This window comes from Amblyomma maculatum, chromosome 4 (assembly GCF_055883805.1).
Source record: "Amblyomma maculatum isolate TAMU_Amacu chromosome 4, ASM5588380v1, whole genome shotgun sequence".
Classification (NCBI taxonomy): domain Eukaryota; kingdom Metazoa; phylum Arthropoda; class Arachnida; order Ixodida; family Ixodidae; genus Amblyomma; species Amblyomma maculatum.
In genome coordinates, this window is record NC_139347.1 from 108869115 (window position 1) to 108896868 (window position 27754).

The window sequence follows — 27754 nt, forward strand, 5'->3', positions numbered from 1 at the left end:
TCTATATATTTCAATATGGTTTAGAGGCTCTCCTTGTTTTGCCTAAATAACTCGCCTTACTGAGCAAAGCAGCTTCTTTTCAAGCGCGTCTACAGAAATCCTCGCTAGTCTTTTTGCAGGGCGTCCCTCTAGTCGAAGAAGAGTTTGCCTAAGCATGAATGAAATGATTTCACGGGCGCAAGAATTCTGGCGCTTTCTTCATATTATCCTCACCACAGGCATCACTCATCGTTTCTGGTTTGTATATGTATGTCGTTGTAAAACGCATTAAAAAGATACGAACTCAAGAACAAGCCATGCACAAACGAAAATTGCAGTTGATTCTTCTGAGCGACGGACTGTAACTTTTTGCCCCAAACATTGTGTCTTAAGGAAATTGGTCATCAATGATATTAAACATCTAGAGCGCTACAATTCCGCGCACTGTTATCTAATGAGATACAGAAGTAAATGCATGCATGCTAGGTTACGATAGCTTACGGCTGCTTTCCTGCATCACACGTAAAAAGAAAAACGGAGCTGCATAATTCCACAGACTTTTGGCTTGACAGTGGTACGCCGAGATTCAAAGCCGAATTTTTTACAGCATTGTGCTTTTGAAGGAGTCCGGCGGTTTTGGTCCCAAATAGATCCATAAAGCCGACATCCATCGGTGCCTTCTGGTTAAAACAGGATTATTACATTATCAAAACTTGCGCTATATGACAGGAGATTTGTCTCATTTCATCCCGCGCTACCTTATACACAATAATTAAGATAGGGCCATAAGAAAAAAAATGCCCCACGCTTTTTTTTGTGACCCACATGTGCAGTGCAGAACATACCGTTGCCGTATGCCAGGGATGATGTAGGGAGTAAAGCAAACACGCACCGTCAGAGGTTAATACAAATGTAGTGGTGACGACAGTGGATAGAGAGTCGTACATTCATTAAGATTTGCTCACCATTTCGTGTTTAGTGACTCCCATGTGCTGATCGCAGTGAAAAATGTGGCGTAGAGTCATATATTCAAGAAGTTTACTACCAAGCATATAATCTAATTCCATCTCGTATTCTATTCTGCATATATATAATCTCGTATTTCTATCCAAGGAAATGCTCGATTTATGCCACATCACCACCTGCGTGATGTAATGTTAAGCTTCATTATAGTTTTGATTTTGCTGCTGTTTTATGTTTGATGGTTTATTCATCATTGGATATTACTTTGTTACCACACTCTTGGCTACTAAACAGGGAGTAGCTGTTCAAACAGGTACGTGAGCCTTGTGTTCACTATTTCTGGTTATTTAATTTGTTTTATCTTTGTCTTGTTTATTAACAAGTATTGTGACAGGTTTTTTGTGACCTTAAGGCGAATAGGAGCGCACCTCATGATTTGCACAACTCCAATTCAACACATCTGGAATGAAATTAAGATATTTTGCTATGGTTCTTTCACATTTAACCTGTGCATCGGGTTAGAAGATGTCTGTACCTTGAAAGTTTTAGCAAGCACTGCATCGTGTTCATTTATAAAATATTTTTTTCCGAAGCAGTGCACATACAAATGACATATTTTAATGTGTACAAATCTATAAATAAATCAGTGGTTCTAGTAAACATTTTTGATGAGTCAGCGCGGACTACCAGAAGAAAAACTAGCGTAGCAGGCCCAGAGACTTTAACTAGTCGTGCCTTCCTTCTGCGCTCAACATCTGCCAGCAAACTATATCTTACTTTCCTTCTAGTTTCGCCAAGCCACCGACTATACGCGGGCATCTTAACGCCTCTGCGGGGTGCAGTAGGTGAGCTTGTCAAAATAAGAGTCATCATCGACATACTACTCAGAGCACGATGTGGTTACCCAATTATGATGGTGTACGGCAATGGAGTAGAGAGATAGAGCAATTTGCCACGTGAAAAATGGGTCAGCAGAAAATAAGCAAATGTCAAAATGAAACAATGTGAGGCGAAAAACGTCCGTATTCTAACATCAGATAACTAAATGCGCTAATAGCTCGAAATAAACAGTGTACCAGCGAAATTGATTGTCTCGTTAGACACGAGCCACTGCTTAAGTAAAAAGGGAGCGAATAAATAGTGAAACAGTTGCAGTTAGTGAAGGGAGTGACTGCTTCATTTTTATGAAAGCATGAAACTGACACCAAACTACCGATCCGTCATTACACGCAAAGAAATGTTCTGAAAATGAGCGCAGGGAAAGGACGAATGCGCAACAAACTGTTTTACTACCCAAAGATAAAATCCTCATTTGTAAATGAAACTCATTTCGGGCCAGAATGTGCTTCGATACCAAATATAAAGACGGCGTCCACAAGGACACGCGATTATAAAGCTAGGACATAAGTTATCCATAGCCCAACGTACGCTGATGACACGAGATATTGACTTCGCCTTGTATAACAATGAGGAAACTCTCGACGGAAAGAGAATGTAGTGATGACCTACAAACAAACAAGGCACGTCGATCTCTGATAGCCTGCTGGTGACGTGCGGCGCGCACAATAGCGCTTCTCAACCAGAACCTCCGTCAATGCACTACGGCGTTCCTAGACAGTGAGGAAACCTGTCCGGCCTTCTCATATCTCAACTCGTCCCGAAAGCACGATCAGCAAACGCCTGAATGAAGTCTTCAGAATAATCCCGCCGGCGAGGCCCTCATTGATGCCGGCCAGGGCCCAGTCGGGACCTTCTCTTGCCAGTCTTTTTTTTTTTACTTTTTTGTTCCGCCGAAGCTGGCCAGACATACGTGCATCGGAGCATGCTGAGAAGACCCGGAATTAATCTGGTCCAGTTATCTCGGGACAAGTGCGTGGGTGGAGCACATATGTGCGATTCGGTCGCCGTCTGCACATGAAAGCAGCCGCGCCCTCTAAGAGACAAGTATAGCGGGAGAGCCCCCTTCATTTTCTCTAAGTGCAGCCGGCTAGAGAATCGCCAACTCATCTGATGCCGTATCTTAATGAAGCAGTGCGTCTTGACGTTCGCGTCGACGTGCCTGCGTGTCTGTACCACATTCATTCCTCCTGAGCAAGCTATCACTCTCTTGAAAGTCCCCTCAAGCCTTCTTTGATTTCTCCTTGTCGCTATTTCTTCGACACTGTAGCACGTATCTCTCCCTCGAAACATATTTCCTCTGACAGCTGCGTAACTAAGAACAATGAAAAGTGCACCGCTTTCATTTTTGCTTTCTCTTTCTCGTAAGTACCTGTTTTCTCCTAATTCTTGTGGCTCTTTTGTGTAAGGTGAAGGGGGAACATCTACCAGGTGCTGACTGTTCAATAAAATGTTTAAATTCTTTTGGATATACTGCATGTAAAATGTATCCTTTGTCCAAGCAGTGCAGTTTGTGTGAAAAGTTCATATACTCGGCTTTTAAGAAATACAGCGTTATCAACAAACCGATAGTTATGGGGATTATGTATATCCCTTCGAAGAAAGGTTGCAAGCATTATGGAGTCACGGATAAATATATTCTCAATTGAGATAACTAAAAGACAAAGTTTTGAATGAACGTTTTTTTTTTCTTTGGAATAGTGCGCTAGGCAACAAAATGTAATATTTACGGCGTGCGATTCCTCTCAAAAAGAGTACTACTTTTTAATACAAATCTATGGTTTTGCAACCACGAAGCCGACATCCCAATAGGGTCTGTGTTCAATAAGATTTTCCTGAGCGACTAAGTCCTAAATTTAAAAATCTGAATTACTTTCTTGCCACTAACCTTAACTAACCTTGCCACGTATAAATATAACAGACGATTGAATATAACGTGATGAAACGTGAATTATATAACTGCAGTACAATGTTTGTTCATTCGTTCTGATTGTAGTTTTTCGCCGGGCCTGCGTATGACTGCTTAAGCCTAAACTCAAAAATCCCTGAATGAAAAATTAAATTATAGATTCTGTACGGCTTTTGATAAATATACGTGGCCTTTAATGTTTATTCATTTGTCTCGAATCATTCTGAGCAAATAAGAAAGGAATAAAAGGTACTATTTTTATTGCATCATTACGTTTCACTATTGTAAGCACCTGTGCCGTGTGCTAGCATTTCAAACTGCATTTATGCAATCTGCCCCCTACTGAAGCCACAACTTGTGTGGTTAAAGACACAGTTATGGCTTTAGTCACCTATTACAAAATAAATTTTTTATAAAAGACGTCTTGTACTGGTGGTCGTGATGAAGAACCGACGGGTCGGCACACACACACACACACACACACACACACACACACACACACACACACACACACACACACACACACACACACACACACACACACACACACACACACACACACACACACACACACACACACACACACACACACACACACACACACACACACACACACACACACACACACACACGCACACGCACACGCACACACGCACGCACACGCACACACACACACACACACACACACACACACACACACACACACACACACACACACACACACACACACACACACACACACACACACACACACACACACACGCACGCACACACACACACACACACACGCACGCACACGCACACGCACACACACACACACACACACACACACACACACACACACACACACACACACACACACACGCACGCACACGCACACGCACACGCACACGCACACACACACACACACACACACACACACACGCACGCACACACACGCACGCACGCACACGCACACGCACACACACACACACTTGTTAAGAGCCCTCTATCAGAGCATTATGAAGATATTACGAAAGCCTTGGGCGGAAAATATCACACAATATTGCACATATATTTGGAAGCGTCTCATTTGTCTCCTGTGCAAGTCCGCATCGAGTAAAAGAGAAAAATTCGGAACAAAGCGTGTTGTTCGAATGCTCAATAGATCTACTGGTTGTTGTACTAATTTTGAAATTTTCAAGTCCACACTAGAAGCCCGCGTTGGTATTTATTGTATTGATGTGTTTGTAAATATGATCTCTGAGAATAAAATGAGCGAGAAACGTAACGTGGGATAAGCAGTATGACTAGAGAATAGCTGCGTAGAATGGTCAATTTTTGACTAGGGCTAATCACAAAATTCCAAAACAAGAATGCACTGTTTTTGTATGCACATTGGCTGCACTCGTTATCTTTTAGTGCTTAAACAATGCGGTACTGCTTAAAAGACAGTCCTAATAGAAATGCCGCCGCTTTTCCTAATTTTGGGTCATTTCTTTTATTCTGTTGTGCCCTAGCGTAGGTGGACAGGGAAATATTAGCACCACTGGTGGTGTTAACAAGGCGAACACACAACTTCCTTGCACTTGGTAGCAACGCTTAACGGCGTGCAGAGTCATGCCCAGTCGCTTTCTGTCTTCAGCGCAATCGAACTAAGGAAGAAGAGCTAGTGGCTCAATATTGATAATATACTGGGGTGGGCGGCCCCGCGTTGTGGTTCGTGTTGGCGAGGTATATATTCTGTGTGCATTTTTTTTCGAACATCTAGAAATAGTTTCTGTCATATCGACTGCAATGATTAGCACGGCCGTACTTTGAAAAAAGGAGCGCCTAGCCTAAAACGCTAACGCGCAAAGGTCACGCTGTCTCCGCTACATGATATGTGCAGTCAGAGGTGTGTGATTTGAAGTTATCCCCGTTCAATAGTTGAAAGAGGGTGCAAGGAGTCTCAACGGTTTCCTTGCCCCTTTGCTCTAATGAAGTAGCAAGACCAAGTGGACCATTATAACCGAAATCAACTCCTTTTCAAGGGCAATAAACGCATCAAAAGACAGCAGCAATACTTTTACTCATTTATTCGGAAGTTGGTGAGGCAGTCTGCAGTAAAGAGACAGGGGTTCTATGCTTTCATTCAACTGGATTTATACTTGATGTTCGAAGATCGGCCTTCACTTAACGTCGTCAGAAAGTAAGCTATCTTAAGTACCGCACCCATTATAGCCTTTTTTATCGGTTCATGCATATTCACTTGTATAGAAAGGTCTAAATATTTATTTTTTTATTCTCGCAGAGCCGCCCGATGCTCCAACAGGGGTCATTGTGACGAACTACACAAGTCGTTCGGCAACGCTGCAGTGGCAGACTCCGTACACCGGCAACAGCCCTATAACACGATACATTCTGCAGCACAAGCTCCAAAGGGGTGAGATATTTACAGTTTGAACAGTGCCGCGGTTCATACTGCTTGAAAGTAAGTACGGACTGTTGAAATCATAACGCCTCATGGTGTGCTGTAAGAACGGCCCATTCCTTATAGTGGTATTCTCACTTGAAAGCAAGTAATTGTTTGATGTTTATCTAATTTGCAGATAAATGTAGCAGGAGTAATCCAGAACGACCAAAGCTATCTCCCGTGGTCGGTCATGTTTTATGTTTTACATAACTGATATAGCTTTCCTTGCACTTATATTGTAACTTATAAATACTGACGGGCTGTCATATGTCAGGTCGACTATATCTGTCAACACTTCTAAGAGTAGCACTCCATAGCGGAGACCCTGTCCGGATCTTTGTGCCATAATTCAATGGTGGTAAGTAGCTGTAAGCTTGTAGAAATGTTTTAGATGGCGTCTGCTAAAAGATAAAAAGGAAAACATTCCCGTAGAGTATCAAACCCGTACAGGCTCGTTGCAATGATATTTTGGGCTTTGTTGTTTTTGAACAGGACAATGATGTCCTGTTCCTACATTTATATTTTCTCTCCAAGAGTCATGGAGTGGTCCCGTGTCCCAGCTTGTAGTTCCCGGCTCAGACACCCAAGCCACCGTTCGCGGTCTTCAGCCGGTCACCAAGTATGCCCTCCGCATTGTAGCCGAGAATGTCCTAGGACCAAGCACACCAAGCAACGAGACTCTGGTCACAACCCAAGAGGAAGGTGAGCTGCGATTACCCAGAAGTTGGGGAAAGGATTTTAAGTGCAATTATAAAAGAATATATATGCTGAGTACGGGCGTATTTTACTCTTGCTGTGTTTGTTCAGTGTCTTTTAAAGCGGAGGAGGACTGGTGCGGCATGAACCTCCCCGAGATAATAATTTCTTCTTAGATCACGTATGGCGTTATAGCATGTGTTCGAAGCATAGTTGCAAGGTCTCGAAACTGGTCTTTCTACCATATGCAGACGCAAGATATCTGCGCACATTAGGTCGATTACTGAATAGACGTGAAAAGTGTTTTCCGGCACTGAAAACATGGTAGTCTATAAACGTCTCGAAACAATACGACATTTGGTCATAATTTAGTGAGCGGTTCAATTTGCTTTTGTTACATTGTATATTTATTTGCACAGTGCTCTAAAATCCTCTAACAATAAATATATACTAGTGCTGATTTTTTCCTGCTATTCCTTACGTTCACAGCGCCGACTGGTGCACCGTCATCGTTGAGCGTCCACACAACTGGTTCTCAATCGTTGAAGGTTTCCTGGAAGGTGAGTGCCGCTGATCGAGATTACATTGTTGCAGCTTAGAGGCGCGTGCAGCTGCACGGAGAAGAATACTGAAGTTCAGATCATGCTTCTCCGCGATTCCTAATTTTAATACCGGAAATAAATAAACGTCGTAAAGGTACAGAAGATACTATAAATCCACGAATTCACCCAATGATTTGTTGGAGGCATATTGTTTGCACTAGTGAGATCCCCTCAATACGTTTTGGAACGAGAGTATCAAATATACTGCTTGTTGGAGTCATGCTTTGTTGCATGCAAATTATTTTATAAACTTGCCTTCAGTAGAAATGCTGTTTAGTGCTCCCAGAGAAATCTACCTTCACTTGTTCCTCATGAAGCATTTAAAAGGGACAGTTTTTGATTCCGCTGCTGTATGACCAATAACATTGATGCTTAGAGCAAGATTTCATTTTTTACGTCAATTTCATTTAATGTTCATACTTCCTTAGTAATTTCTACTTTACTCCATAGATAAGCTTTCTTTTTAAGTTCCCCAACTAAGAAATGTACTTAAAGAGAAATTCTGCACAACACAAAGATCAAACAGCCTCGTGTCACGATCAGTCACGCCAGAAGTTCCGAAAGGAGCAATTTACAAGGAATGCAGAAAAGCGTTCAGAAGGGGACTGAGACATCCAGTGACAAGCTTCTGATTGCAAGTGATGGCCCATGGCAGTGAACCGGCGCGTCATTATCCTAATGCCAAATCTACAGAGCTGGCATATTGGGCTAGACTGCTGGTTGTGACGCATGCTGCGCTCTTGAGGTCACACTACACGAGGACTTGTGCCAGTATGTTTATATTATCCCAAAGTGTATTAAAGCACTTTAATGGTAAAGCTACGAATTAACGGGAATTCAATCTAAAGCACGTAAAAGTTGAAAACAGAATGCTTAGCGCTATAACTCTTCGACAGCGAAACAGTGCCCTTCTCTTAGAGAATCCGGCTGGAGTTTATGAGGTGGAGTGTTCGATCTCCACTTCCGCCTTTCACCTCCGTTCTTCCAGTGGTACAATACTTCTCTCGGCCTGGTACCAATCTCTTCTGTACTGAGCTTATTGGGAAAAGGCTCCTTAGGAAACCCATTGGATCTTGCTGTTGTCACGAAACAGTTGTTTTCGTTCTGCACTAGTATGTGTTTGAAATAGTGCTATGCTTATAAGATATAACTCGGTCGTTATATCTGCTGCCAAATGTACGAAGTTTTTAAGGTATGAATTCACAGGGCACCCATTTCTAATTTGTCTCATTATACTCAGGCGCCGAACAAAGAGCAGCAGCATGGAACCATCCTGGGTTACCGCATTGGGTACCGCGTCGCCTACACTGACGACAGCTTCCAGTTCAAACAGGTCGAGGTGCGTCGCAGTGTCGCTGCTTCTAGGCCTGATGCTCACAACAAAGAAGAGCAAGCTGAAAGACAGCAAGAGGAAGGGAAAGAAGAGGACAGCCTAGAGACAACTTACCTAACCAACCTGCGTCGTCTCACAAAGTACGGCATTGTGGTGCAGGCATACAACGCAGCGGGCACGGGGCCAGCGTCAGATGAGGTCATCGCCACCACACTCGAGACCGGTGAGTTATGGCAGTTTGAGAAATTAGATCTGTAGGTGCACAAAGGCCGGATTCGCAATGACGTCTAGTAATGGTAAAAGTCGGCTGTCAAGCCGGCAAATGGTTGTGCATCGGCTTACCAGAATACGAATTCTTGCTTACAGTGATTATTTTTTTTAATTAAATGGTGGTGTAGAAAACAAACCCACCACGACATTTCTAGTATTACAAAAGTGTTTAACTGTTGCTATCGTCCTGAGTGTGCTGTATGTATTGCGTGCCAGGTCTTTTACCGTTTCAAGTGCGCTTAATGCGCTTCTTATGGAGACAAGATTGGACAAAAGTGCGGCTCACAGATGCGCGCAAAATTGCGGTTAACGTCCCGTGTAATTGAGTAAAGGCTCCTAATGGCAGGCGAGCAATGTGCATGGTCGATGTGCCAAGAGCACAAGAAAAAGAAAAACATTTGCTGTTTCAGAAGTGCATGGAAGCAGCTGACAGTGGGATCGAAACGACAGTGACTTGTCAACCGGCCACATGATTGTATTAGCGTCTAAGATCGAAGACGGTCGCGAAATGTCTGTCAGTATGTGACAAGGGGAAAGCTTTCTCATTAGTGACATAGCCGTCTGGCCATGCTTGTGTCTCTTATGTTTTATGTGAGGCTTACGCTTTCTCCCTCAATTGCCCGGCCGTAGTCGGGTACGTCACATCTCAGTGGTCCATCGAGCTGTACCTTGGCGGCCCAGTCATTTCTTCAGAAGCATCCAGAGAGGGCTGTTCGGTGCCAGCTCTCGCATAGCACTGTGTCGGTGAAAAGGTCAAGCGGATTCTTGAATATCTATAACTGCAACATTAACTTTCAACAAGGTCAGGTCTACTAAGGCCAATGGATATCGAGCGTGCCGCACGTTTAGAGAATATTTGCAGAGAACAAAACGTAACGGGTGTAAATGAACTCGTGCATTTCAACCCTCGCGAAATTATTGCCCACAGGAGCAATAGGTGACCCCGCTTCCTTCCTAACCGCACATTGTCGAGGGCCAATGAAGTCGAATAAAATATCCTTCCGATTGGCTAGCATTCTACTACTCCTAATGTAATTGCCCTTACCCGTATCAAATTTAGATCAATAGAAAAAACGTCCATATGATTAAATAATTCTGAAGCCAGGTGTCTGTTTAGGGCATATATATATTTCACTTGGAGGCGTTGCTTTGGTTTCGCCTGCTGGCGCTCTTTGAGCGGCCAAGACATCTTATTGAAAAACACATTCTCGGAGAGCGATGGCTGCTATTGCAGGCGTTCAAGGTTTGAGGCGTGAAAACTTAATTAAATGCAGTTTTGCCGAAAGGTACTCTCTTAATGAGAGCAACCGTTCTTCGTTTCGGACTGAAGCGTGCTGGGTTGAAAACCATAAATCTGGCTACAAGCATGTGCCCTGCCTCTCAGCAGTGGTATATCAGGCTGTATTCTAACACGGTGTGAGTCAGGCGTCAATACTAGTGACCTTACACTCGCTGAAAGTCGGGGATGGCACTAGCTTGGGTGCAACGCAACTCATTCAGCCATGAGGGAGTTTCGTCCTGTACTTCGCTGCAGCAACGAAGCTAACTACCCCGCATTGAGCGGCCGCAGAGAGCAAGACAGCCGAACTGCTCTAGATAACAATTACTGACTTTCTCTCTAAAGAGTTTTGGTATCGACATAAAATTCAGCGTGGTTGTCAATTTTGGCACCTAAAATTCCGTACACCAAACCAAAAAACTGATTGATCAATCTTCCTTAGGCTTCCGGCGAACTGGTTGAACTCTGTGAAACATAGGGCTATGGACACCAAATTCACGTAGAGGTTGTAGAAGTGAGTTACGTGTTACACCCTTTTTCGATTTTTCAGCATGACATAGAGAACTTCAACGTAATTATAGAACAGCTTTCTACAAGCCAGAGGAATGTTGCTACTTGGCATCTAGCATCAGGTCAACATGTTCGGTTCAGCCCGGTTTAAAGGCGGGACTTATCTTTATCGTATTTTGTGACTTTCTCAATCTGTCGCTGATTTCTGGTTGCAGCGAGGACCCCGTACGTTTGCTTAGGCCAAAGAGAGAGAGAGAGATAAACGACCGTACTGCTGTAAAGGATAGAGTTGCGTCACGTATTGAGTCCAGGTGCATAGTCTTGTGTAGACTCGCAACGAGGTTGCAACGTTTACCCGCGAAGGGAGTTCACAGATGTGTGTGTGTGTGCGTGAGTGCGTGCGTGTGTGTGTGTGTGTTCTGAGGTGGGGGCGGGGTGGGGAGGTCTGCAGCCCCGGTGCAGCCCCAGAGTGTTCGTGTTTGGGTGGCTATCGAGCGGTAAAGAAACACATCAAAGTAGGTAGCCTAGCTTTGTTTTTCGTCCGCTATGGCCACATCGAGTCATCGGGAGCATTACGGGCATAGTGGAGCTTGTGGTCTTCATTCATTTCACTTTATATGCCGGCACGTTAATACGGTGTTCCAGCCAAAGTTCCTTAAACAGCTTGCGATTGAATACTGGTTTCATATACAACTCCACTAACTAGCTCCCGCCTGTACGCATAGCTGAAGTTGAGGGAATGAAAGGTACATCCATACTCAGACGACTGGCCTTAGAAGGCCGCTAGCCCTTCGATGAACCGGCTTATATTACTGTTGTTAGGCGGTTGACTATGTGTTTGATACGAGGAAGTGGAAACCTGCCAGCGCATATTCGAGAGGACCTATTAAGATCTGGTCGGAAATGTTTAGCGGAAGAGTGCATACGCGCCGCAAAAGAGACGCCTCCTATTGTCATGTGGCCCAACGGGCATACACCATATCTCGGTGTCTTCTTCGTCTTCCTCGAGCCCCCAAAAATGCGGCAATAATATGCCAGGTTCTAATAAATGTGATACATTTAGTCCTATGGCATACATCGTAGACAATAAAAGAACATATCAGCTTCATTGCATGAGAGATACTAAACTCAGCTAAAGTCGATTTCCTCATACGCGCTGCTCAGTTCTTGCGTCTTCGCAAAAGTGGAAGCGCGATATATGTTCAAATTAGGCCACAAAAAAAGACTTCCCTTCAAAGTTTCCACTTCACATTTCATGCCCACTGCAAATCAAATAGCCGAGGACGCTGGCACTGCCAATACCTTTCCATCCTAAATTTAATGGGCGCAATCATCCCCTGCTCTCCTCAAGCGTGGAGTTTCAGAGGCGACCAGGCTAAATTAAGGAGTTTGCCACCTCTCCCATCAACCAGCGTAAATTATTTCACCTGCACCGACTCTGAAAGCAGTCACAATCTAAACTGGAAACCAGCTTCAATAATCTTCGCAAGAAGTCTTATTTTCTGTAAATCACGAAAAGGTTTTTTTGTTTCTTATGTAGGAAAACGTGACACTGACAATTATGTCACACATTATGAATTTCCCGCGAGCCGGAATGTGTTCATTATACGGCAACTGTTCATATAGGGGCATCATGAAAACCATACATTAAAATATCGAGCTCTCAACGCTGTATGAGAAGCAGAATACCCCATACACTCAGCTAACGCCTGTTTGTGAGTTTCTCCCCTCCAATATAGCGGCAGTCCCGCATTGTGGTTCAGAGCGCGCGACTACTGTGCCCAAGGACGCGGGATCGAATCCCAGCTGCGTCGGCCGCCTTTCGATGGAGGCAACAAGCTAGGCGGCCATGCGCTGTGCGATGTCAGTGCAAGTTAAGGAACCACAGGTGGCCGAAATTTCCGCAGCCCTCCTCTACAGCTTCTCTCATAGCCTCAGTCACTTTAGATGGTTCAGCCCCGTACACCAAACCGAACCGAAGACAACAGCCAGTATTTAAAAAAAAGATAGTCAAACATTGTGAGCAAACGTTGCTCCATGATATTTGTCAGCGTCTAGTAACGTCGTAGATATGCTATACTCCTGCAAGTGATTTCAACGCACGGTTTCTCCTTAAAAAGAGGATTTACAAAAGAGGCCAGCAGAAGATGCAACAAGAACAAGGAACGTGGAGAGCGCAACGTGCCAGGCTGCTATGCGCATCGGCTTGGAGCCCGAAAATCTGAGACTGTCACATCATCCCAGAACTTCGCTCCTGAAGCCTTTGCAGCAGAGAAGTAATAGATAACTAGTAATCGATTAACGAAAATATATGAATTAGCCCGAACGTTACTATTTGAAATAGTAATGAATTGATTGCAAAATTACTCAAAATGAAAATTTTTAAATGTAATCGATTACCCTTCATCAACTCCGTACAGGATTGGTGGAGAGCAGATGTCTTGGTTTCACCCCACCACTTGTTTGGCATCGAAGCGGCAGCATACGTCGCAGATTACGTTGACACTTCCAAAAAGAAGAGTAGCTTTTTTTTCCTGGTTGCCGGTGGTCAAGTGACCAGCAACAAATGAATAAACGATACATTTTTTGAAACCTCCCCTATTGATATCAGCGGAGAATGAAGGCAACATAGGAGACTTTTGGCAACATAGACACAGCTGTCAAGTGTCAAGTGCCGTTATCAGCCATCAGCACAACCGTCTCTGCAAATCGAAGTACGTCAAATCGCTTCATAATGCACAAATGCCGCCGTCCTAATTCTCTCTGAGAATATTTTCCTTGGTCAGCCTGTTTATTTTCCCGGTTGCTCTTGGAGACATTGGCCTAATCATATATTTATGGCCTTAGATCGATAAACGATCCCTCGGGTTCATGACAGTATGTCATAAAATAAGTGTCTTCGCCCAAACTGGGAAACATAATTTACGTTTCGTTGCAGTATAAAAAAAAAAAAACAAGCCAGAAGATGCGACCTACATTCTGCGCCGTAACCAATAAAAAATCTCGCTGAAAAAGTACAGCCCTTTTATATACCGTACCAATAAAATTTAGAGAGTGGTGTGTATTTTTGTTTCATTTTCGTTACCACCTTTCGAAAGAATGGACGACCAAGTTAGACTGTAAACTACAGTGAAATAAACTGAGTATGTTCGAAATGTTTCAGGAAACATTCTGAGCACTACGTAAGCGTCATACTAGACACAGACAAAATAAACTGAACACATCAGTTCAATAAAGCCTGCACACAAAATATGGATAACGTTTACCAGTTGCATTAAGTTGGGCACCTATTAAAGTCCACCTGAAATGATATACTTGGCAAAAGAAGTCATTGATGCAAGAAGAGCTACACACCCCAGATGAAAGATAATCGTTTTTGCAGTATGTAGCTGCAGCCAAACAAAGAGACAAAGGTCTTGTTGGTACCAATGCTGGTTCCGTGAAGTGGTCACAGCCGATGGTAGCCCGGCTTCTCATCGGAACAAATCAGTAGTAAGAAAAGCGGCACCAATAGCTGGGTTTGCTGCTTCCGCAAGTTCCGAGAATTACCGCCGCATATCGAAGCAACTGAAGCCATACTACAAAGGAAGCTCTGTGTTCCTTATCTCTGACAACTAAGCTTTGCAGCAAGGCTCAAGGCTTAGCAGAAACAAACAAAACAGAAGCCGCCAAACTTGTCATGCCCACACGACTCATTCCCTATGGAGAAATACGCCGTGGACCCTTCGCCCAACGTATTTAGCACACCACGATTCCGTTCAAGGTCTTTATTTTTGCCAGTTTCTACTTGTTATTCCTTCGCCTTTTGTTTGTTTTTGATTTAAGTAAAGTCAGTTTCGCGCTGGGGGGGGGGGGGGGGGGGGGGGGGGCTGTACTTATGGAGGCCATGGGAATGAACATGCCTCCATACGACGGCATAAAAATTAAAATAAAAGCCAGGACTAGCCACAAAACCCCGGTAGTGTACCCAAGGAATGTACTGACGGCTCGCCTGCCTCTTACCATTAGGTAGTAAGCAAAACCTTCAAAAACACATTAAAAAGTCACTTAATAAATTGATAGGATATTTTAGCAGTGCCATATAAAATGAATGGTTAGCAAGCGAAAAAGTTTTTGTAAGCAAAAGAAAAAAGAAACTAAAAACAGACGGACTAGTGCAAGGCCGATGCAGTAATTTTACAAACATCTTTATTGCCACGACCACAGTGAAAAGGAAAACAGAAGATAACGATGCAGAAAAAAAACAAAGAATTAGATACTGGAAGATGGTCGTAACGTCACAAAAATCGCAGCTCTACTGATGATGTGTCGAAAAAACATCCATCTCATCATAACCGGTCACGTGCTGCACTTGTGTCTGGGTACTACAACAGCGTACAAGCAATACAAGCCACGTATTTTAGCCTAGCATCTACTTTTCTGTCTCATTCATTTCCTCTCGGTCAGCGCCTCCTACATCTCCATCTATCAAGGCGAGCCCGCTCTCAACAACCTCCCTCTCGGTGCAGTGGGAAAGGGACCAGAAGGACAAGTCATCTGTCACAGGTAAGAAAATTTTTCATCGCCTCTTTAACTTTCAGAACTTCGTTGTAGTATTGGCCACCTAAAGAGCAAGCACTTATGCTTTGGCAGTACAAGTAGTGAGCTTTGACATCGTACACGCGGTGAATAGTGGTATAAACGTAAAAAACTTTGTTACTTTTCTCTTCACAATTTGTCGCTGGGCACAAATCGGCATTGTTGCATATTTGCGCGATGAATTCTCGTCAGTTTTACACACGCCTTGGTCGAGTAATGCATATTCCAATATACTTTTTTGGGTTGCGGATTTCAATGGTGTTGCTGACATTTTTTGTAGACTCCATACCAGTAAATTTTACTCGCTCGTAATAAAGATAACATTATTTCGTGAAACTGTCACAGTCGAGATACAAATGCTGGTACTTCAGTGCATTTAGAAAAACATTTCTTGCTACATTCATTCATTCATTCATTCATTCATTCATTCATTGCAAGATTAAAGTAAATTCAAATGATAGTTTTCATTTTTTTCTTGAAAGTGCGCAAACAATTCTTCCCGTATATTTTTATAGGATCTGAATTTTATACCATTGTAGTGCTCCCGCAATCGTAACAGTATTTAAAAAAAACTCAACTGCAGTCAATGAGACTAAAATAGGTATACTGGTGCGGCACTGTGGCAGACTAACACAATAGTTCTGAGCGGACGAAGGTAGCAGGTGGGCACCATGTAAGTGGGGTATCCTAGCAAGGTCTCAATTCTGGCATGTTGGTAATGTACCGAAATTTCCTATACGATGTCAAAAGACTACGAAGCAATGCTCTGGAAGGTATCAAAAACCGAGATATTGCTTTTTTATCACTCTTTTGATTCCTCGATTCTTCAAAAAGCGGCCGAGAGCCCTCCTTTTGGTTGCTATAAAGGCTTTATTCACTGTCAACTTGTTGTGGCTGCTTCTCCGCAAGCGCCCCTTTCTTAATGCAGAGCAATACTTGCTTAGTTAAATGATTGCTGTGGCTTATTTATTCTTTCCTTAACTTCCTTCTGACTTATCGTTTGCTGGAATTCTTTAGTTTCCATTCCAATCTTTCCTTTTTTCTTTCGGTATTTATTTCTTCAAAGTTCCTTGCTTCCTCCTTTCCTGCCATATTGTTTGATTTGTTCCGTATTGTCATATATTGTATTTTACTTTTTAGTTGCTATCATGCATAGCTATATATTACTGATTCTTTCGCTTATGTAGATAGCTTTTTTTTTCTTGTATGAATGATGTAAAAGATCAGTAGTTCATGCTGGACACTCCACAAATATTCAATAGTGAAATATATTCAACTGCTTTTTCCTGAGGCGGAAACTGAAATCGCTACGAGGTAATTTGTCTGAGAATAAAAGGTTTGAGCGAATATATATATGGCCAACAAATTTTCACGAGCTTGAGCTTGCTATAATCTTCAAAGATGGCGGCTGACATATTTTAGCCTTTTTGTGGCCTTCATAAAAGTCGCCATAATATGCCCTTTCACAATGCTATTATATTCCAGAGAATGCTCAATAAATACAAAAAATTAACCGGTTATAAATTGAAAAACATTTTTATGCTATTTTATATACTTTTTGAAAGTCAACTGCAGCACTAAATTATTGTTGCATTTTTAAAAGACCATCTACACTCGCACGTGGAAGCACTTTGCAGTCAATCAATCAAAGAAGTTAACTGTGATATATTTCCTAAATTATAAAGCATGGCATACTTTCGGCAAACACTATTATTCATCAGTGGCTAAAGAGTGCAAATATTTAAAAAAAATGCATCAAGCAATAAAAAAAAAAATGATGACCGAAAACGCTAAAAGCTGCAGAATGTTTTCAGTGCCTTTTTTTCAATTCTGTTCAAATATATAACACTGAGGTGCAAAACCTGCTATACACATTTGGGTGTCGAGAAGGAACGTCCGATTGAAATTCGGGACCACCAATACTTCAGAAAATATTAATTACCGTAAGTTCACAGTAATCAAGCTATTATAACATATATATACTTCTCTTTCCTGCTTTCTCTGAGTCGTGCTGCCATGCTCGCGCGTGTGTATAGCCGTAAGAAGATAATTCCCTTTTCTCCTTCTCATTTTAGCCTAAGCCCTAAGCTCGTTCAGTGCTCTCTGCCATATTACCTCGCCTTGCCGTGCAATTTTGTTTTTGCTTTTTTCCTCCAGTAGTATTCAAAGAAACACTTTTGTACCCTTGTCTGTGTGGATACTTTGTCTCCAAAAACCGGCTAAGGGCTTAGAAGCATGCCTCAAAATAACATTTGCAGTATCGAGGGCGAGGTGATGGCCGAGACAGAATGAAATAAATTAAAAAAGAAAAAGCGAACAATGAAAAGACCGAGTAACAGCATGTTAAGCAGAGACGCAAATTGACAAGGAGAGAAGGAACTTAAATACTGTTTTGTAATTCATCTATTTGAATCACCAGAATTTACCTATGAAAGATGGCTCGCTTTGTCGCCGCAGCTAATTCAATGGTACTGGCAAATTGGAAGATGAACTTGGCGTTTTTGAAGAAGCGTGTGAACGGGCTTTTAATTAAATATTGGCGCCTTTTGGGGTCGATACGGCTGGAATTTTTATTCATACAGTACCATGACCAATACCGAGTTCGATCCCGACAAAAGGCTCTCTGAACGCATTATACCCTATTCTTTTTTTCTTCTCCGTGAATTAGTTTCGAGCGTAGTACTTAGCTGTAAATAAGAACAAAATTGTTAATTAGGCAAACCTAATGTCTTTTGCACACGCTCCTTAGGTCCAACTTATCCAAAGTTGCGGCACCCTTTCACACAAGTTTGTGATATCTTTATTTTGTTCTTTCGACCCTCCATTTTACAATAATGAATATAAATTGAAATTCTTTGACGCTGTTTGAGACAGGAATACCTTTTCCTGCAAAAATTTCATATTTTATCCAGAGCGGTTTCTTGTGCCTATCAGCACAAAACTATTATAAAATAAGGAAAGGAGAGCAATCGGATGCGTTTCTAATTGCCCATACAACAATTTAATGAAAACTACTAGACTTGGGAGCTATTCTTTGACATCAGAAAGCCTATGCCGTCAGCACCCTAGGAACACGCACCGTGCGCACTGCGAGAGTGGAGCTGCAGCTTGGTGTCTCCACCTTTTCGGTCCAATGCGCGAATAGGGAAGAGCAAATACTGATAGCCGAAGGGCCGTGCTTACTTCTCTCCAATCCGGCTGGCTGAGCAAACATCGCCCAGTGCAAACAGGATTCTTGTGCCGCTGTACAGGCAGCTGGCTCGCGTCTGCTCTGAGCTCCTTATGCGTCCGTTATTTACTAGATGGCTGTCAGCTACCAATCGGCTTCTTCTTTGACCTTTCTGCCGTCGCATTTCTCCGTGCAAATTTAAGCTTGAAGTCTGTGGGCACAACAGTGTGCCAGGCGGTATTCTATTGAAACTGAAGGAAAATTTTCATGATTGAAGATGTCTCATTAAACTGATAAATAGGGCGTTGAGACATTGATATTGTGACCATTGCTATCACCAACATGCAATTTGCCGAAAAAAATTACAATGATGCTTAAGGTTCTCCGTACTCCGCGTTCGTTTGTTTCATCTGCTATCCACAGACTATGGCGTAATGACTAAGCTTTTTTTGTACGTCTGACTAAGTCACAATATAACCACTTTATCTTAGCTACGACGGAATGGGACACGACGGCTCACCACTTTTAATAATTAGCTACCACGAACTAGCTACCACCCAAAAAATCAGCATATCATAAATTTTGATCTACTTATCTTGTACTTTATTTTTGAAATCATTTCTTACCTATTTTTATTTACTAACCATTGATCATTCATTCATGGCTTTAGCATTGTACCATATTCATCATCACACTTCCTATCCACTACCTATTTTTTAACGATCGATTACAGGCTGCTTTTTTCCAGCCACGTACGTTACGAACACATAAGCCAAATCCCTACAAAACTCAATCCGAAACTGGCTACGACGGCTTCTCGACTGAAGCAGCTGTGCGAGCTTCGCATAATAAATTCAAGTTCTTAAAAGTCACATGAGATGTTTATATATTTTACGACTTGCTTCTCTAAATAAAGAGCTGTGACTACCTTCGTTTATTAAAACCCTTTTGAAAAGGTCAATTTCCCAAGTCTACGCGGCGACTCGTATTATCCTGCGAAAGGGAAACCCATGGAAGCCATGAGCATCATTGGGTAAATAAGGTATAGACGTTAAGACTTGACGAAACACAGAATTGCGAAATCACATATTTCTTTTTTTCCACACTGTTGAAGTCGTATTTGTTGATGTCATTTTCTAGTCACGACACACTAAACCGCTTTTGCTAGTCATCTTGAACTTGACATTGATGATGTCATTAATTCCTAGTTATGACATACTACGCATAATACATAAATACTTAGCGTCACATCAATCACGTGACTTGATGCAATATCTGTTTGCTCCATAGTACACTACTTTTCAAGACGTCCTTAGTCATATGACTTAATGATGTCATGAAAATTTATTTCCGATAGACTTACTTTCTCATTGCCTTCGTGATGTTGCCAATTTCTATTCAACATTCACAGTCTTCTGGCCTTGCAAGTCATTGTTATTCATATGACTGAATGACTTCATCAGTTGCTACTTATGACATAACAGACCCCTTTTGAATTAATGTACAGCTTTGAATGTCAGCTTGATCGCGTATGAAGGAGCACTGAACAAGGGTAAAGGGGGGATGCCTCAGTTCGCAGGTAGAGCCAACGTTTCAACAAGTGGACTTGTATTCGTCTGGGCAAAGATGATCGCTTTGCAGAAAAAGTCCACTAGTCGAAACGTTGGCTCGACCTGCTAACTGAGGCGTCCCTCTTTTACCCTTGTTCAGTGCTTCTTCATACCGTTTAAACTATCTTCTTCCTCTCGTTCTACCTGGATCCTGATCGCGTGTATTTGATGAAATCATAAATTGCTAGTTGCAACATATACAAATTCGCGTGTCATGGGTGTATGACTTAATGATGTCATCAATTGTCAGTCACAATCTACTTTACCACTTGTGTAAGTCATACTTAGTCGTATGACTTGGGGCCGTTATCTATTTCTAGTTTATACATTCTACATCATCTTCATCATCAACAGCCTGACGACCCCAAGTGCAAAGGAAGGTCCTCTCTGATATCCCTCTCCCCAATTAACCCAGTCCTGTGCTAGCTGCATTTATTGGATCACCGCACACTTCTTAGTCTTCTCCGACAACCACATTTCTGCCGACCTCTGCTAAGCTTGCTTTCTCTTCCATTCCTATCTGGAGTTCTCTAAGAACATCAGGCATCTTGCCCTAGCATTGCATGACTTGCTCATGCCCTTTTCCTTTTCTTGATTCGACCAGAATGTCATTAACTTGAGTTTATTCTCTTGTCCAGTCGGCACGCTTCGTGTCTCTTAATGTTACACCTGCCGTTCTTCTTCTATATAGCGCTCTAATTAGTCCTCGGTTTAAATCGAAACTTTAGTTACCGTAGCCTCCAAATTTCTGCGCAATAGGTGAACACCGACACGGAGTACTGCATCACTTCGAAAGCCATACTTCATCATATGACACTCGTCTCCTGATTTACTCATGAAGCCATCACTTGTTTTTTGTTGTATCTTTTTTGTTTATTGTTAAAACCCCCATACTCGCAAACGCGAGACAATCTTGCTCGGTTCTTTCGTGCTAAAAAAAATTCAGCCGGTGTGAAAAAATCATCGTGGAATGCTGCAGAAAAAGTTTAAAATTGAGGACTGGCTTTCTGCTGTAAAAATAAAAAGAGAAATGCCCAATTACAATAAAATATTTAGCGCTTTCCTTTTATCCGTCATGCCAAGAAAAAAAACGGTAAATGAATAAAGGCTTCCCAGTGCATCTCGTTTGCCTACAAACATGGGTTTTTGTGGAGCGCAGGCAAAAGACGAAGCGCCTTTTTTTGTGCCTAATTGAACCCACCATTTCCACACCGGTTGCCTGAAGTGTAAGAAAACTTAAGAGAGACACACAATACTCGGACTATAAAAAGGACTAGTCTTCTGGTCCGACTTTTGTTTTATTCTGGCAATTTTGGGTAAAACTTTGAAAGTGTTCGCGCTTTGTGAGTACATTTAGTCATCGGACAGAACTTTAAAAATCATGGAGTGCTTTGCGCTGTGCTCAAACCGTTGCATTGACTGGCAAAAATCACCTTAGTTTTTAAACATCTGCGTGTTTCTTGTGGCTGAATCTTGATGGTTACCACACCACTCCTTGGCGCTCTCATCCGTGTGCTTGGTGTTTCTGACAGAGTATGTACTGCACTACGGTACGGAGCATGGTGAGTGGAAGAAGCTGCCCATCAATTCCACTAAGCAGACCTTTGTGCTGGACGGACTTAAGTGTGGAACAACGTATCACCTCTACATGACCGCCTCCAACAGCCTGGGCACCGGGGAACCGGGACAGGAGGTCGTTGTACGCACCAAAGGCGCAGGTTCGTATAGATGAGAATTAACTAGTTACGCGTGGAGTGCGGGCGTTACAGACGGAAACAGCTAAGGAGGCTGGCTTCTTTCTGTTTCTTATTTTTGTATGGGTTTGTCATTTAACTTATTACACAAGAGTGCCCCTATATACAGAGATTGGTTGGCTGCCTCTTCTGATATAAGCTTTCGTCTCTGTCCTTATTGGGCACTTTGGTTTTCTACCTCGTGCCTTTTTATTCTACAATGCGCTCGCTGCCTCCCTGTGCAGTATTTGCATGCAGCTCTGCTACAACTCATTAACGTCCTTATGTAAAAAGCAGTTTAGTTTTGTACATCTTGAAAATCTTCTCTTCAGCGGAAGTCCACGATGGGCAAATAAGCATCCGAATCTGCCACCATGGCTACGATGGCTGCGCACGCTTATGCTCACTGATTAAGCAGTGTCCATACAAAGAACGTGCTTCGGTGACCAGTAGAAAATGACAGCTTGGGCAAAGAATTTGGCAAAAGTGCAAAAACATTTCTATATAGAATCTTTCTGTTACTTTCTATGAATATGAGAATGTACACTATGCTTTTGGGACTTATTTAACAGATACGAAATTAGGCTACCATAAAATGAAAAACTCTATTTTGGTTTATATTAGAATAGAAAACTAAGATTTCACGCTGAGACGAAAACGTGAGAACGGATAAAATGTCTCAGTGTTTCACTCTCAGTGTTTCACTACCGCATTTCTTGGTACCTAGGAGAAAACAAACACGATGCAACTAAACCGCCTACTGAAATGCAGCCACTAGCTCGGTGCTTCCTAAATTACTTCTACGTATAGTTTCCTGCAATTCCGGGCAATAAATTGCGTCTGACAAAAACGTTCCTTGGTTGTTAGATGTGGTATGTCCATCTTGCGAGTCAAATGCGAGATCCTTGATTGCAAAACCCGATCAACCAAGCTTCCTTTTTAACATTATTGCTTGCCTCGAACGTCATTCTTCTCTTGTCCACTCTGCATTTTCTCGACAAGGCGTAAACAACGCATTTCGCTACCTGGAACGCATAACGCTTCGAATTAACATATATATGTAAAAAAAAAACGTTTTCTCATGTAATTTTTTTTTAATTATAAAGCTTGGTGCAAAACCATAACACAATCGTCACAGGCGAGAAAAAATATTTCCTGCCTCGTTAGCTTCTATAGCAATTGCGACAGCAGGCGTCGGCCAGCCACTGAAGCGGCAAACAAGACGACGACGTGCACGGCTGATATTGTTGTAGCAGTGCTTCTCTTCCTATCGACACTAGCACTGCATTTTCTCCACTGAATCACTAACGAATTCCCAAGTGACGACTTTTTTCTCTTCATTTGTATCACGTTTGTTACGCTATCATTCTTATTCAGAGGATCATTATGGTGCCATACTATTTTACTTACAATTTGAAATATTTCCAATATTCTATTTAGAGGCTAGCTTGTTGCTATAAATTCGAACCAACGAAATATGTTCATCTAATTTTATGCCGTGCATTAAACGCGTTTAACATTTTCTTTAACTCTTTTCCACTCTCCCAATATTAGACCACCAAGCAAAACAATAATTTTACGCATTTAACATGCTGAAGCAGAGGTGAACCACGGTAATTTTTTTTTGTATGTCGAATTTAATTTCAAGACATGAGTAGATACTAGCAATAGTTGTAGGCACCTTCCTATTTTTAGTACGTGCGTTATTGCCTTGCAAAGAAGAGAATTTCTCGAATAACGCCAACTTGACGGTCGGCATTGAAATTGTTTCTCATACATACAATGTGTAACAGAGTTTATTCGCTCCATTTCTATGCCTCAACAAAATTGGTTGATAGAAGGGCTAACAAGCTCAGAGATAACGCTTCTTTTCATAAACGCTAACAGGTGCGCTTCAGTTCAGAGCGCGAATCCGGGTTCACTCCCTTTTTGTAATTGCGCAGCACCGATTTCGCCGCCTCTGGACAAGTTTATCACGTCAAACGCGACCAGCGCCACTCTGCACATGGGCGCGTGGTCGACAGGCGGCTGCCCCGTGACTAGCTTCGCCGTCCAGTACCGTCTCAAATTCCACCCGGCCTGGCTGCCACTGGCCGACGCCCTGAGCCCACGCCGAAGGCACTACGTGCTTGCTGACCTGGCGCCCGGACGCCAGTACCAGGTGCAGGTCGTAGCCCACAGCGAGGCAGGTGCCACTCAGGCCGACTTCGAGTTCCAGACGCCGGCTCTCTCCGCTGCAGGTAGTTGAGTTGATCATGTAGTAGCGCGTTGTTTAAAAATCCTACCTTAATAATGAAATTGAATCAAAGCCAGAATTTACAGTTCGATGTGTGTTAGTCATTGGCTATGTGCTGCATGTACTGTGCGAAAAAAAAACGAATAAAGCTGGAAGAAAACACAGACCCTGATTTTCAATTTTTAACCGTGATATGTGCGGTACTTCGAAGATAATATAAGCAATGTGCTGCTTCAAATTTTTGTTTTTAAGAAGGGCTCCATGAGCAATACCAGAAATTATTTCTCGTGTGTCATGCCTTGCTCGAAGACCTCGACCTGCACGACGTTCCTTTTTGACAGTAGTTTTTCAGACCAAATACAGCTCAAACATTATATATTTGCTACCGAATCAAGTGCAATGTTAAGTGAATATCAAATCTAGAGAAAAATCTACAGCGATCATACTGAGCTGAATATATATCGAAAACATTTACACATATTTGCCACATCTTAGTATATTTGTGGAGAGAGAATGAAAGTGAGAACAGCTAATAGCGCGAGGGGCTTTGACATAGGGTGGTAACTAGTGAAGTTACAGCTATGCAAGCGAAACTACCCTAAATTTATCTACAAAGAAAAATGCTTGCGGAGGTCCGTGCTGCTAAATATTCCAAGAGACAGAATGGAAATTTCATTCTGTGCTTGGGGTATTTGTACATATTCATGGCTTATGTTCTCTAGGAATATTCATAACTCATCTCTTATAATATTCGGTCATTAGTGTAGAGAAATTAGCATCTGGTAGTGGTTACGAAAGCAAAGTAGTTAGGAGCTCATCCCTAATCAAGACAGCGGCAGGAGCTAACAGTAAACAGTAATCTTCGCGATAAGGCAGCAAAACAAGGTTTGCTTTGTAAGTTCCAGCTTGAACTTTGGGACAAGGGAGACACAGGACACATCGCTTCCTTATGGCCTTATTCTTTGTATCTTGCTTTTGTTGCTCTCTTTTGTGCCATGCACACAGCCCTATTTGCGCTCTCCTTCTTCTTCCACCTTATTTCTGTCCACGCGAATATTTGTCACATCTTTTCGCTTTCATTAAAGGTCTTAGCCAGCAATGCGTTATTTATCTCCTTTGTCCATAAGTTCAAGCTGGTATCCCCAATAGGAATAATACGAACCAGCCCTGCAGAATGCCATTTTGTTAAAACGGCCCGAATGCCACATTCCCAATCTTGGAGGTGATGTGAAGCGTATTGAATGCCTTAATATGCGCAGAATCTTGAAGCATCTCTTCTCTGCAAGACCGATTAGGGCAGCGCACTGTATGCCGTCGAAGTACGCTGTTTTTTAAGTGATAATCTATATAGCTTATGCGGTAGAAAAGTCGTCGGTGCGATAGCAGTATTAGTAGTAGACGGCACCGCGTGTCAGAAATAATCGAGGGCTGCGTAAGAAATCGTATTATTCTTAGTTGTGCTTTTGGTGATAGATGATTGATTGGCTTATCATAGGTGATGACAAGTGCATCAATTCATTGCTATTATATAATAATCAATGAAATAAAAAAAAATGCGGAGGTGCGATACAAGGTATAAAATTACACCGAAAGAAACGCCAGTGCTTGAGGATGCTAATTAAGAACATAAAAGCGTGTGATCGGTCAAACAATTATTTTTATTAAAAATTAAACAATGCGTTGAAAGTTGCCAAAGTGCTCGGGAATGAAAACAGTCTTTACTGATGCTCAGTGTTGATGTGAAAGAGTCAAAAAGAAAAAAGTAAAAAAAGTTATAAAGGTAAAAACACCGTCCGTGTTTCTGAAAAAGTGTCGCGTCATATCTTTAAAGGCAGACCTTGAGTGCCCCAAAATCTTCTGAAAATTTCACAAAAAAGCTACGCTAATGTTTAAAAGTTCTCCCTTCAAGCATTCAAGAACGTTTCGAAAATTTTAAAACATATTGGGAATATTTTTAGGGTGCGTGATTGTCTAGGTCTGCGAATTGAAGGTAACAACCTTTTTCCATTGTTCGAAAGTATCGAACAATTCAGAATCCCAGTTCTGTGTAATTTGTGAATACCAAACCAGGTGCCAAAGCCGTACTAAACTTTTTTCACAAGCCTAATATTTCAGGATTCCTGAAAACCTTTAAGGTTACATTTTCGGCATCTAGTAGTTATAGCAGTCTTCATATATTTCTGATGGCATCCACTTCGTGGCCATTGGCAGAAGTTTGAATCCGTGCATTTTATTAAACTAGTGGTATAAGTGCAAACTTTTCTCGCAGTGGCCACATTAATTCCGACGGTGATTCAAGACCAGGCAGCTCTGCCTCTGCACAAGAACGTCGCGCTTGTCGCACCTTTAGCAGTGTCTGCTACATTGGTCGTCATTGCCATCCTCAGCGTGTACATCTGCTTGAGGCGAAATACTTCACGTTGCAGCAGCCCCACTGCCAATGGTGAGCTAAGATCACATTCTGATATCTTACGTATGGTTTTGTCAAACACCTTATTTCGCCTTACTACGTATATTTACGTCATTAGATGGGCTGCAAGTCGACAAGACGCAATAATCATGCGCTCGGAGTTAAGCGAGCCTAGCAAAGCATGCCGTGAGACGTGAGAGTATTGGATTCGTATCTTAATACTGCGTGAAGTTGTATACCCGTTTACTAGCTTAGAAGCACCGGACATTCTTTACTTCTCCTTCTAAAGTTCAACCAGAACTATGTGCATTGTAGCAGCAAGTATTGAGATAAAATGGGTGGGTGGCAAATATACCAACTGAATGGGAAGACAATTGTAAGTAAACGCAGTGAGTATAACTGCCCCACTTATTGGCGCAGCTTGATGTACGGAGGAAGTATTAATTATTTATGCAGACGCACTTCTAAAGCGTGAGAATACATATACGTTTGAAGTTAATGTTCCGTTAATCTAAAGGCGGAATAATCAGCCCAAAAAGAGCTCTGACAATGACCGCGCGCGCAGAAACACGCTACTTCCGCAAAATGAAACTATGTTCGCATGATTATGTTTGGATGTGATGGTAGCTATGTAGCTCCTCACGACCTTACGTACATTTTTCATGGCTTGAACTATCATCCGGCCTTAGTAATCCATTCGGCTCAGGCGAAGTTACCTCGTCGAGCTCCGCGCCAAGACTGGCTGCCCACGTCACCGTAGCCCGCTTCTGTTTTAAGCAGCTGAGAGCTCACACCGCAGTCACAATTTGAGCTCATTCCCTTTCCTTCTTCTAGTGGTAACTTTAATATCTTCACTGCGCATGCATTCAACGCTGACTGACTCTAGATTGTGCATTCGCTCTGCTCTCGATTCGAATTTTGTCGCACACGCTTCTGGAAGCCGATAACGACGAGCGCACTAGACACTAAAGCTTTGCCTGCAGCAGATAAAAGGTGTAAGCTTACCATGGTGCCGTTCAGGTGTTATTAATCATGTAACAGATCTTTTGCATCCCGTGCCTTGTTTACATCAAAACGGATGGTGATGCTATGAAAAATTATTTATGTACACACTGCGCTTCATCCTAAACAGAAATTCTTTAATAA

At 42.4% G+C, this 27754-nt stretch overlaps 1 protein-coding gene across 1 annotated transcript in view; it reads left to right on the forward strand.

The window, feature by feature from the left end:
- The window catches only part of LOC146191933 (cell adhesion molecule Dscam1-like), a 135955-nt gene that overhangs the window by 101622 nt on the left and 6579 nt on the right, over positions 1–27754 (forward strand). Inside the window, exons 15-22 of the mRNA XM_084600404.1 lie at positions 6021–6152; positions 6717–6884; positions 7368–7438; positions 8721–9036; positions 15319–15417; positions 21762–21947; positions 23906–24202; positions 26468–26641. Of these exons, the coding sequence (XP_084456530.1) occupies positions 6021–6152; positions 6717–6884; positions 7368–7438; positions 8721–9036; positions 15319–15417; positions 21762–21947; positions 23906–24202; positions 26468–26641 (1443 nt within the window). The remainder of the gene's footprint in view (positions 1–6020; positions 6153–6716; positions 6885–7367; positions 7439–8720; positions 9037–15318; positions 15418–21761; positions 21948–23905; positions 24203–26467; positions 26642–27754) is intronic.